General features: G+C 35.5%; 1 protein-coding gene across 2 annotated transcripts; it reads left to right on the top strand.

Moving 5' to 3' along the window:
* The first annotated feature begins 1,942 nt into the window (after positions 1-1,942).
* On the top strand, positions 1,943-11,349 carry LOC132270346 (protein HIRA). Of its 2 annotated transcripts, XM_059771524.1 has the most exons (10): positions 1,943-2,388; positions 2,856-3,131; positions 3,336-3,587; positions 3,661-4,058; positions 4,211-5,225; positions 5,707-5,917; positions 6,109-6,349; positions 7,718-7,840; positions 8,596-8,713; positions 10,522-11,349. In XM_059771524.1, exons 1-10 carry the CDS (start codon positions 2,281-2,283, stop codon positions 10,945-10,947), a joined length of 3,168 nt encoding a protein of 1,055 aa, XP_059627507.1. In that variant the 5' UTR covers positions 1,943-2,280; the 3' UTR covers positions 10,948-11,349. The 2 variants fall into 2 exon arrangements, with proteins under 2 accessions (XP_059627507.1, XP_059627508.1); XM_059771525.1 differs by lacking the exon at positions 1,943-2,388 and having other exon boundaries at positions 2,995-3,131; positions 3,333-3,587.
* Positions 11,350-11,996: the final 647 nt, after the last annotated feature.

Genomic DNA, 11,996 nt, shown 5'->3' with positions numbered 1-11,996 from the left:
CTTTAGGCTTTATTAATAAATGGTTAGAAATAGTAGCTAAATATAATTTATCGCAAATTTGATACTTACAATTTTACAATCGATTCATCCTAGAGTTGAATACTTCATTCAAAAATAATTTTTTATCTAATTCATAGGAATCGATAGAAAAGATAAATCCCTTATCATACATAATTCAGTTGTTAATAGAGTGAATAGACCTACCATTTCTTAAAATCTCTTTTCTGAAAATCGTGTTTTAATAGACCTAAAATTAATAACATTTTTTTCTTTATTATTTTGACAATGATGGGATGGTGGCGTCACATTTCTAAGACTACTTCATAATCCGTCACCAAATACATGCAATTTTCCATCAAACACTAACCAAACAATTACCAGAAAAATTTACTAAAAGTGGTTCAAAAACGATTCGAACTTTGGACTTTTCCAAATATAGTGTGATAAAAATCTTTACAATTAAACTTTCCCTTTGAGTTAAATTAATAACATTTGACCCACTGCCACTAACAATTATTTTCCTTGAAGTCATTGACTCACTACCTACTTTTTATAAAACACTCTTAGGTTTACATTTTGAGCAAATAACACCGCTTTTACTTTAGTTATATAACTCCCTCAAGAACTTAAAAATATTATAAAGAAGGATTTTTTGGCTGTCGCCGTTAAAACAAACATGTGCCTGGCACATGACTGATTAAATTTAGTAAATACTAAAATTATCCTTTATTGAATTTTACATTAACTAAATTTAATAAAGGATATAATATTAATTTTACATTAATTTAATTTATTTATTTTTATTTATTTAATTGTTTGAAGGACATTTTAGTTTTTTTATCACCCCTTTGACAACCAATTGACAGTATATCCTTATTTGCCCTTACAAAAAACATTCAAAGATTTTCAGAGTCTATAAAAAAGTTATATGAACTATATGTATATTATAAAAGTGTTAAATGGCCATGAATTACTTCTATATTTATGTAGATAAATAAATATTGTGCATTTCTACAATCATGCCTTGCTTTATTCACTCCATTGGTAACATGACCATTTTTTAATCCATCGTTTGGGTTTTTATAGGGACAATGGTGCAATCTGAGTCTTTATATTTCAAATCACTGCACTTACTGCACCAATGTGCTCTCTATGTACTACAGTGATGGTGATTTTATCCCATCCCATTGTGAATCCGTACTGTCACACACCACTTTGCCACATAGTGATGGTCCAATTGGTTATGTCCCTTTCTCTGTTGAGATGGATTCGGGTACATTTTAGTTGGAGGAGGGTATTAGGGTAAAAGAATATAGTCAAAAAGTGTCCTTGTTTATACATATATATTCCAATAAAAATTTTCTTTTTACTCTTTTTTTCATTGCATTTTTTTTTTTCTAATTACAAAGTTGCACCATATTGGTCCTACAATTAATAAATATTGTGTATATGATATATATTTGAAATAATTATTTTTTATTTTTTTTCTTTCAAACTTATCAGCCCAAATTTAAGTAATACAAAAAAATAATATAAATAAATAATAATAGAGGGTCCATAGCCTCACAAATTTGATAGGTTTGATGTGAATATAGTTCATGTGATCATGTTTTTACTCACAATCAACTTTTTAATTTTAAATTATTATTTATTTGACTCTTGAGATATTAATGCTTATTTTTTTTTCTAGTTAGTGATGCTTATTTTTTCGTTTTCTTTTTGGGAAAATAACATTAGACAATTTCAATCACAGTCAATATATATATATATATATATATTTGCAATTAAAAAAAAGGAAGGTTGGTACCATTCTTTTAGGCCTACATTAAATTAGAAGTTATATAGGTAAAAATTGCAAATCTGTGTGTCACTTTCTTTGTTGCCCTAATATCACTTTCTCTCTTTTGTTACTTTGTATTGCACATTGATTCTCTCTTTTGCCTTTTTATTTATTTTCTCCCTTTTTCAGTCTTTCATATCCAAAAGAGCCATTATCTTCCAGTAGATTTGACCGTTAAAGCTCATTCCTTAATCGTCTTCTTCAAGTTTAAGCCCACCAACCGCGTAGGGTTTCTTTTATTAGTATCATCAGAAGAGCCTTATTCTCTCTCAGTTTCTCACTAAACCCTAACTAGGGCTTTTGCGTTTTTAACGGTCTCATCTGGGTTTCTTCTGATGAACCCGTTTAGGGTTTTTGTTGTTCCAAGACCATGAATTTGCTTACCCTTTAAGAACACTTGTTCAAAAAGCTGTTCTGTGTCTAGAAACTAAGAATTAAAGATGATTGCAGAGAAGCCCAGTTGGGTTAGGCACGAGGGTATGCAGATTTTCTCCATTGATATTCAACCTGGTGGGCTTAGGTTTGCAACTGGTGGAGGTGATCACAAGGTAGTGTATCTTTTTTCTCATACTATGAAATTTGGTTTTTGTTGGAATCTTGTTTTATTTAGTCTTCACTTTCTTGCTGAGATAAATGTACGAAAAGAAAAGAAGCCAAAGTTTTGGAGATTCAAATTTTCATTGTTGAAAACCCAATTAAAGAAATTTATTTATACTCAAACGGATTACTGTAGAACTTTTGCAATTGATATAGTTTTCCAGCTCTTTAACCGATGTTGGATTTGTTTGGGTTTCAGTTCTTAATTAGTCAACTCAATTATTCAAATCAATGGATTCTCGAGGTTTCTCGGTTTTAATCTGTTTCTTTTGTCAATTTAAAACACCGTTTGTTTGAGCATGAAATTCCATTGACTATGCTTTGGACAGTAGTTCTCTAGTCCAATGAAGCACATATTGTACAATACAACTTCACGGTATAGAGAATATGTTTCTATAATACAATGTTTTGAATGTAGGTTCGCATTTGGAACATGAAATCTGTTGGGAGAGACTTGGAAACTGATGAATCAACACCAAAACTTCTTGCTACACTTCGTGATCATTTTGGGTCAGTCAATTGTGTTAGGTGGGCTAAGCATGGCCGATATGTTGCATCAGGGTCTGATGATCAGGTGATTCTGATTCATGAGAGAAAACCGGGTTCAGGAACCACTGAGTTTGGCAGCGGAGAGCCACCAGATGTTGAGAATTGGAAAGTTGCCATGACTTTGAGAGGACATACTGCAGATGTGGTAATGAGAGTGTTTTCCTATTTTTCTACTTGTGCCATCCTAAATTTTAATACTGTACCTTCATGTGTACATAAAACAGAATGTTATATGAGAGACATCAGTTCCATGATCCATTTTAAAACCTCCTTATTTTATTATCCGACTTCCTGATTGACGCACCATGTACTATCTAACCAGGGAGTTTTTTTTCCATGCTTAAAGTAGGTGGATCTTAATTGGTCTCCTGATGACTCGATATTGGCCAGTGGGAGTTTAGACAACACAGTCCATATCTGGAATATGAGCAATGGCATCTGCACTGCTGTTCTTAGGGGTCACTCTAGTCTAGTTAAAGGAGTTACTTGGGATCCTATTGGTTCCTTCATAGCAAGTCAATCAGATGATAAGACTGTCATTATTTGGCGAACGAGTGACTGGAGCCTTGTTCACAGGACAGATGGGCACTGGGCAAAATCAGTATGTTTGTTCATCGTATCTTAATTTTATTTTTCTTTACCTCTCTATAGTCTAATGAGAATGTTCTTTTCAGCTTGGTTCTACCTTCTTTAGGCGGCTTGGATGGTCACCGTGCGGCCATTTTATAACTACCACCCATGGTTTCCAGAAGCCGAGGCATTCTGCACCTGTTCTAGAGAGAGGGGAATGGTCTGCCACTTTTGATTTCTTAGGACACAATGCCCCTGTTATCGTAGTGAAGTTCAATCATTCAATGTTCAGAAGGAATTCTTCCAATGCTCATGAAGGGAAAGCTGCACCTGTTGGGTGGAGTAATGGTGCTTCTAAGACTGGAGGCAAAGAATCTCAGCCGTATAATATTATTGCAATTGGGAGTCAGGATCGCACTATAACTGTATGGACGACTGCCAGTGCTCGTCCTCTCTTTGTGGCCAAGCATTTCTTCACTCAAAGTGTTGTGGATTTATCCTGGTAATTTAGCTAGTCTCTGGTCAGACTATCTTCTAGAAAGAAATAACTGCTATGTTATTGATTTGCATCTTTCTAATTTAAATTTGCTCATGACTAAGTTCCTTCTCTTGTTTGTTTCTTTATAAATTTCTTACTCTGTTTTATGGGAACAGGAGTCCTGATGGGTACTCATTATTTGCCTGTTCCTTGGATGGGACAGTGGCTACTTTCCATTTTGAGGTGAACGAACTTGGCCACAGGCTAACTGATGCTGAATTGGATGATTTAAAGAGAAATCGTTATGGTGATGTCAGAGGCAGGCAGGCAAACTTAGCAGAAAGCCCTGCACAGTTGTTGCTTGAAGCAGCTTCGGCTAAGCAAGCCACAAGCAAAAAAATAACTTCTGATGTCCCACAAAGCCAGACACCCTTAAAATCTTGTGTGGATGTAGGGGTTGCAATAAAGGCTTCTGAATCTCAAGTTGATGATGGAAAGAAGAGTGGAGTAGCTAGTGGTGAGACATTAAATAAAGTGACAACTACCGTCCGGATGTCTAGTCCTGTGAAGCAAAGAGAATATAGGCGCCCTGATGGCAGAAAGAGGATAATTCCAGAAGCGGTTGGAGTGCCTGTTCAGAGGGACATATTGACTAGTGATGCCCAGTATCAAGCTCTTGACTTTCCTCTTAAGTCGTCTGATCACGGAAAAAATGATAATGGGGTGGTACTCGCTGATGGTGGCATTAGGGAATGTTCTATCAGGAGAACAATAGGTGGAAGTTCTGATTTAAAGGAGCGTTCCGGGGTCACTGCTAGGGCTACTATCAGTGAAAGCCTAGTCATTGAGAAGGTTCCGGTCTCTGCAGGTAGAGACGGAAGCATCAGTGTTGAACTGCCAGGAATTGTGAAGGCTTCTGGTTCTTCGACCACATGTAATATTCTTTCAATTAGGGTATTTGATAAAAAAGAAGGAGAAGATGCCATACCAATTTGCTTGGAAGCTCGTCCTAGAGAACATGCTGTAAATGACATTGTCGGGGTGGGAAATACATACATGATGAAAGAAACAGAAATTGCTTGCACAAGAGGAGCTCAAACTTTGTGGTCTGACAGGATCTCCGGGAAAGTCACTGTTTTGGCTGGCAATGCCAACTTCTGGGCTGTCGGGTGTGAAGATGGATGCCTACAGGTTCGTATAAAAATTATGGAACAGTTTCCTTTTACCCGTCAACAGTTCAAGTACTGTCAAAATCATTCCTCCAGTAATACACTATGCGGATCATAATTCACCTTTCGTAATTGCTTCCTGCAGTATTTATTTATTTATTGTTATTTTTTAATGTGTTAATTTAATCTAGTTCTTGTATCTGCTCTGTAATAAAAATATGTGTTTCTTATTAAAAGAGCTTAACTTGTGCAATTGGTTTAGGCGGCATTTCATAGTACTAGTAATTTTTCTTTGTAAGCAGCAAGAATTTTCATTTTGATTCAACAATAATTATTATATATGTTCAGGTTGAAATTTCAATATCCGTTAAGATTATGGAGGGATAAATAGTTAGCAGATATTGCATCTTCTTGTCTAACTTAATGGTAAATATAGTTTTAAATATCTTACCGTGTATTGAAAAGCAGATATTGAACTTTGTCAAATTGTTTTTCTTGAGAAGGTATACACAAAGTGTGGTAGACGTGCCATGCCGACCATGATGATGGGGTCTGCAGCAGTTTTTATAGATTGTGATGAGTCTTGGAAACTGTTGCTTGTCACAAGGAAGGGATCCTTATATGTATGGGATCTATTTGATAGAAAATGTCTCCTTCATGATTCACTGGCTTCACTGATTATTTCGGATCTGAAGTCAGCTGCAAAAGATGCAGGTAACCTAGAAATTTGGAATTTGGATTTTTAGTGCTGAAGTGCATAATATTCTCACAAATTATTATTTTTTTAATTTATTTTTATTATTTTTTTATGGTACCCTGACATTGATATTTCTTGATATCTGTTTGGACTTTGTATTAATTTTCGGACAATTGACTTTGCATGCTTTTTTGTCAATCTATTCCAGGCACAATCAAAGTCATATCTGCAAAGTTATCAAAATCTGGTTTTCCTCTTGTTGTTCTGGCCACACGCCATGCCTTTCTTTTTGATATGAGCCTCATGTGTTGGCTGAGGGTTGCAGATGATTGCTTCCCTGCATCGAATTTTGCAAGTTCCTGGAACTTAGGTTCAATTCAGAGTGGTGAGCTGGCTGCCTTGCAGGTGGATGTTCGGAAGTTTTTGGCCAGAAAACCTGGTTGGAGCAGGTGTGTGTATGCACTATGACATTTTGAAAATTTGTAAGAACTGTCCAGTTATACCTTTTAAGTTTTATTTGGTATGCAAACCAGATATAATTGCACAAATTAACAATTTTAAGTTCAAAAACACCCATATGTTAAAACTAAGTTACTAAATTATTTCGAATCAATTTCAGAATGCCTACAAATCTTATGCCTTCCTCCAGTATCAAGCAAGGTTTATGCAGTTTCAACACATTCAATCATCATCGTAGCCTTGCTTAATCCCATATGAATGGGGTCGGCCACATGAATTCTCTGTGTTCAATCTTTTCTATTACATGCCATTTCACGTACTATATTTAACTTTTCAAGGTCATTTTTAATAACCTCATCCCTTGTTATTTTTGGTTGCCCTCTCCGTTTCTTACGTTTTATTACAACTAGTCTTCCTTGTTTAACTGATGCGTCTCTAGGTCTCGGATGTATGTTTCCAAACCGTCTAACTATCTATGTCTATTCTCTCTAATTTTCTCCTCAATGGGTGCTACACCTAATTTTTCTCACACTTTCATTAGTGACCCTCTCTCTTTTAGTCACTCCACTCATCTATCTTAACATTCTCATTTTCACCACATGAAGGCGTTGTTCTTCTTTCTTCTTTAGTGCCCAACACTCAGCTCCATACAACATAATTGGTCTAATAATGGTCCTATAGAATTTTCCTTTTAGCCTCTGTATTGTTCTTTATCACATAGTATCCCACTAGCCTGTCTCCATTTTGTCGAACCTGCTCCAATCCTACTAGTTACATTGCTTTTTCTCGCTCCAATATTTTGTATTATCAATCCTAGAGAACGAAAGTGGTTGTTTTGAGTAATCTTTTGGTTTTGACTGTTATCATTATATTATTATCAATGTCGAATCTTTATTAAACTTACAGTCCATTTACTTGGTTTTAGTTTGACCAATTCTCAATCCTTTCGGTTCTAAAGCATTTCTGCACTTCTTTTAGTTTTGTTGCTAAGTTCTCTTTAGAGATATCCAAGAGCACGATATCATTGGCAAACATCATGCACCATGGAATCTTATTTTGGAAGTCTTTTGTTATTTCATCTAAAATTATTGCAATTAGATACAGGCTTAGCACCGATCCTTGGTGCAATCCTTCGTTTATGGAAAACTAGATCATCACATTATCCTTTTCAACTTTCTAATGATTTTTCACAAGGATCACCACATTGTTACCTGAATTTTTTTATTATTCCAGAAAGAAAATAAATTGTCATATTAATAAAAAATCTATTTTTTTTAAGTTGACACCTCTGCAAATTTCTTGCTGCAAGCCATTTGCTAGATTTTGACTTGTGGTTGTATGCTGCTATACTGCTATAGAGTGACTGATGATGGAGTGCAGACACGTGCTCATTTGGAAGCTCAGTTGGCATCTACACTGGCATTGAAGTCTCCTAATGAATATCGCCAGTGCCTTCTGTCCTACGTACGTTTCCTAGCAAGGTTCGTTTGTTTCTTCACTTTTCGTGGTATTTACGAGTGAATTTTTAGGCTTTTCCTTGCTTAACATTCTTGATATTCTATGCAATGTGGAATCAACAGTAATTTACATACTGATGAATGCATATTCCTGTATTTTAGTTGAATTTACTGTTATTTGGTGAAATCTTCAACATCTGGGCGTGTTATGTGTTATTTTGTGTTCTTGAAAATGCAGAGTAATGCCAACCAAACCTCTCTGAGTTGGTTAGACATAATATTTGTATCGAACTTATGCAAGTGAGTCACCTGAGTGATAGCTACAAATTAGGTATTGCATTGAGAATACACAATGTGTAAGACTTTTCCTTTATATATTTAACATCTCTAAAATGTAATACGTTTATGGATGTCGTAATTGTGTATGCTGGTTATACATGAATTTTGAGAAAGAAATGAAAGGTTTGGGAGCATAACCAGCATGCCGTCAATTTGCCTCATATAAACTTGTAGATCATGAATTATTTCAACCGAATATGTGCAGCATGCCGTCAATGTTAGGATTTTCAGGTGACAAAATTAGATTCTGCAAACCAACTTCAATAATAGGAAAATACATATGGTCCTGATGGAGGGTGGACATTGTATTTTTTCGTTTATAGTTATGAGCATATAATTGCAATTTAATGTGTAATAATTTTCCATGAAATTAGACAAACACGTTTCATGTAGAATAAATAGCAGGTCAGAGTAATAACTTTCTATTCTTTGGATTGCAGAGAAGCAGATGAGTCACGTTTACGAGAAGTTTGTGAGAGCTTTCTTGGACCTCCAACTGGGATGGCTGAAATCACGTGTTCTGATCCAAAGAACCCAGCATGGGATCCTTGCGTTCTTGTATGGCTTCTTGTACTCTCCTTTACGTGCCATGCATAGTTTTTGGATTTCTCCAAATATTTTAAGAAATCTTTGTGAAGGATTTACATGCCATGACCTACAAAGACCTACAAAAGTCAAGTGGTTCTCCAATTTTGTTTCCTTGACCGACATATTTTTCTTATAGGGGATTTCAAATGTCCCTTCAAAATGTGTCTAGGTTTTATTGATGGCTATTTTCCTTTGTTATCATGGAAGCTGTCAATAAGATCCTAAAGGCCGATTCATGTGACCAGGGCATTGTCATATCTAATATATATGTGTGTATTATGTTGAATACACCAAATATGTATGTAGGAAACAATCCTAGTTATTGACATTTCCATAGCTGCATGCAGTTTCCATTTTGTTTTGAGTTCACTAAACCAAATACCCCATGTATGTGCATTACATGGACACTTCAGATGGAGTAAAAGTACCCATGGAACATGACACGGGTATGCATACATTGCCTCCAGGCTTGTCCCCAAAGAAAGGGAAGAGGACAAGTTTCAATTTTCACCATAGATTTTCGTAGATACCTTCGTCTGTTTCTTTGTTGCATAGATATTTCAAAAGTGAGTGGAACACCCTTAGCAGACATGACAACAGCATTTCACTTTATTTCATCATTGTACACTTTGCAAATTCAGGTTTGTCTGCTTGTCATGAAATTTCAGGATTTGGCAAATATTACACGTGAACACACAATCTATACAAATACTGAATTTCATTGACCAATGTTTCTGGTATGGAAACCTGTGTCAGCATCCAAGTTACATTATCTGGCCTAATAAATGCAAATATACATCGATCTTTTAAAGTAGCCATTGGTCACACTCTTTGCTTCCTGTGAATTGTCCTCTCATGACAAATTCAAGTGTACATTAATGTGTTTGATCAGAGGTTGGAACTTCCATCTGTTGGGAGGGAATTGATCTGTCCTCCTGCAGCAGAGGTCAATAGTTCAAGAGTATGGTCATTTCAGATTTACCAGAGAAAACTAAGGCCTTGGCCCACTGAGCTCTGAAATGCATTATCTGTTATACATAACAGAAATTTAGCAATCCATGAAGTTTTTACCGATTCTTCCCTCGTTTTTCAATTTCTTAGTCAAAACACTGGAACAAGGAATAAAATTCTTATGGAACAGAGAGCTTTCTAGAAGAAGAATAAAAGGAAAGACCATAGCACATTGAAATCTTAATATATCTATGATTTTTTTTTTTGAAAGGAAAATAACTAAAAATATATATGATTTGCTAGTTCAATGCTATCACATGATTGATCTTCATGCAAGTTCCCTTAATAATGGACAACTTGTGCATTGTAGTGATGCTGACCTCCACAAATCATCAGTTAATCAGGGAAAAGTACTCTTAAAACTAGAGTGGGGTCATAATACTCCAACAATGTTATATATAAAGCTTAATCTGGTTAAAAAGCAGTAGCACATTGATAAAAAGTGGCTAGCATGGCATGAAATGACAGGTTGGATCATCTAACATCTCGTGTTGTCTTAATGTAATTTCTTTCTTTATTCTTGATAAAATGTATAGCTTCCTACAAGACTCCATTTTGAGGGTACTGAACTAATCTTCATAATTACCATAAGAATTAAGAAATCATTTGATGAGCTCTCTCTCTGTGTGGCATATACTTGATTATCTATATATATATATATATAAATTTCATATATATATAGGACCCTGCTATCATATTATACATATCAGTTTATACATTTGTACATGTTCCTATAGTTGATGGGGTGTTCATCTGGACCTCTGCAGGGAATGAAAAAGCACAAACTCCTTAGGGAGGATATTCTTCCAGCAATGGCATCAAATAGAAAAGTACAGCGGTTGCTGAACGAGTTTATGGATCTCTTATCCGAATATGAAATTACTGACACAAATCTAGAACAGAAAAATCTCACTTCTCCAGTGACATCATTACCAGCAGCAGTTCAAACGGACTCCATGCCAGTAACAAACCAAATGGACTCCATATTGCCAGTCACAGATCAAACTTCTTCTGTGCCACCTGCAACTGATCAAATGGATTATGCCCTGACAACAAAAAATCGAATGGACACTGCTGTACTTACAACAGGTCAGGGGCAACCAATTAAGCCAACAACAAATCAACTAGATTCTGATCCACCTGCTGCAGATCATGTAAATCCGGCATCAGCAGCAAAAGAAGTGTGTCCCTGAGTTACGCCTCTTATTGGATGAGAGGTGATGTTAGATATAGAGGATATCAGAATGCCAGAGTATGTGGTTGAAAAATACAGTTTTTCTTTGTACTCCATTTTTCTTAACATGCTTACAGCGAGACGGCTCTCTTTGGGTGAATGATATGTTTGTATTTTCTTATAGCACACACCCATTTGAAGCAGCTCCAGAAAAATCTTCTTTCAGAATCAGCATAAGATTTTGATTTATTTTTTGCATTTATAGTTTGTTGTAATCAACTTGACAGATCTTGTTTCTTGTACAATGTTAAGCTGATTTTCTTTCCTGGATAGTGTAAATCAGAGATGATCTTTCTATAGGTCCCATCTTGATATGGGTTGTAATGTTCTCCTCTCTCTTTTAATCTTTTCTTTCATTTCATTTTTTGTTTTCAATTTGTTCATTTACCCTCCTAATCTCAGTGAAATAGTATTTGCTTGGGATGTTTATTTTCTATAGATATTAGTTTTGCCTGATAACTTGGTTTAGATGATTTACCTTGTATATATCCTTTTGAATGATCGGTATTTGATTCTGTTTGCCTATCTGGAAGCTCTAAATTAAACATATTGCAAATTTTGTGTTCAGTTGATGTGTTTGGTTGCTGCCGTCTTCAGAAACTAGTCCGGGAGACGACGCTGTAATTATAAACCGCGGACAGAGTGATAATAGACTTAAATGACAGAAGGCTTCATTTCTAATTGAAAGTGAAGCGGTTTTGCAGGATATTTGGTTCTAATTGAAGTGAAGCAGTTCTGTAGAATACTTTGTTACTATGCAGTGATGACTCTTTGTTGTGTTTTTCACAAAATTTGTGTTGAAGACTTGACTCTGAATATTTTGAGTATATCCCAGCAACACGAAAGCATTATATCGTATGGTGGTTGGCTTTTGGAAGCTGTCCTTTCATTTTCAGTGTTTTGAGATGAATATGCCTTCGTACTTGTAAGGAAGAAGCTATTTAAAATTCGACATTTAGCCTCTTTTCTTGGTGAGCAAAACTAATTAGTGCAGGCATATATATATAT

Source organism: Cornus florida, unplaced genomic scaffold (assembly GCF_030987335.1).
Source record: "Cornus florida cultivar Cherokee Brave unplaced genomic scaffold, ASM3098733v1 CherokeeBrave_3.0.0_Hap2_Chr08, whole genome shotgun sequence".
Lineage (NCBI taxonomy): Eukaryota > Viridiplantae > Streptophyta > Magnoliopsida > Cornales > Cornaceae > Cornus > Cornus florida.
The sequence above is the reverse complement of the archived record's forward strand: the minus strand, read 5'-3'. Positions and strand labels throughout refer to the sequence as shown.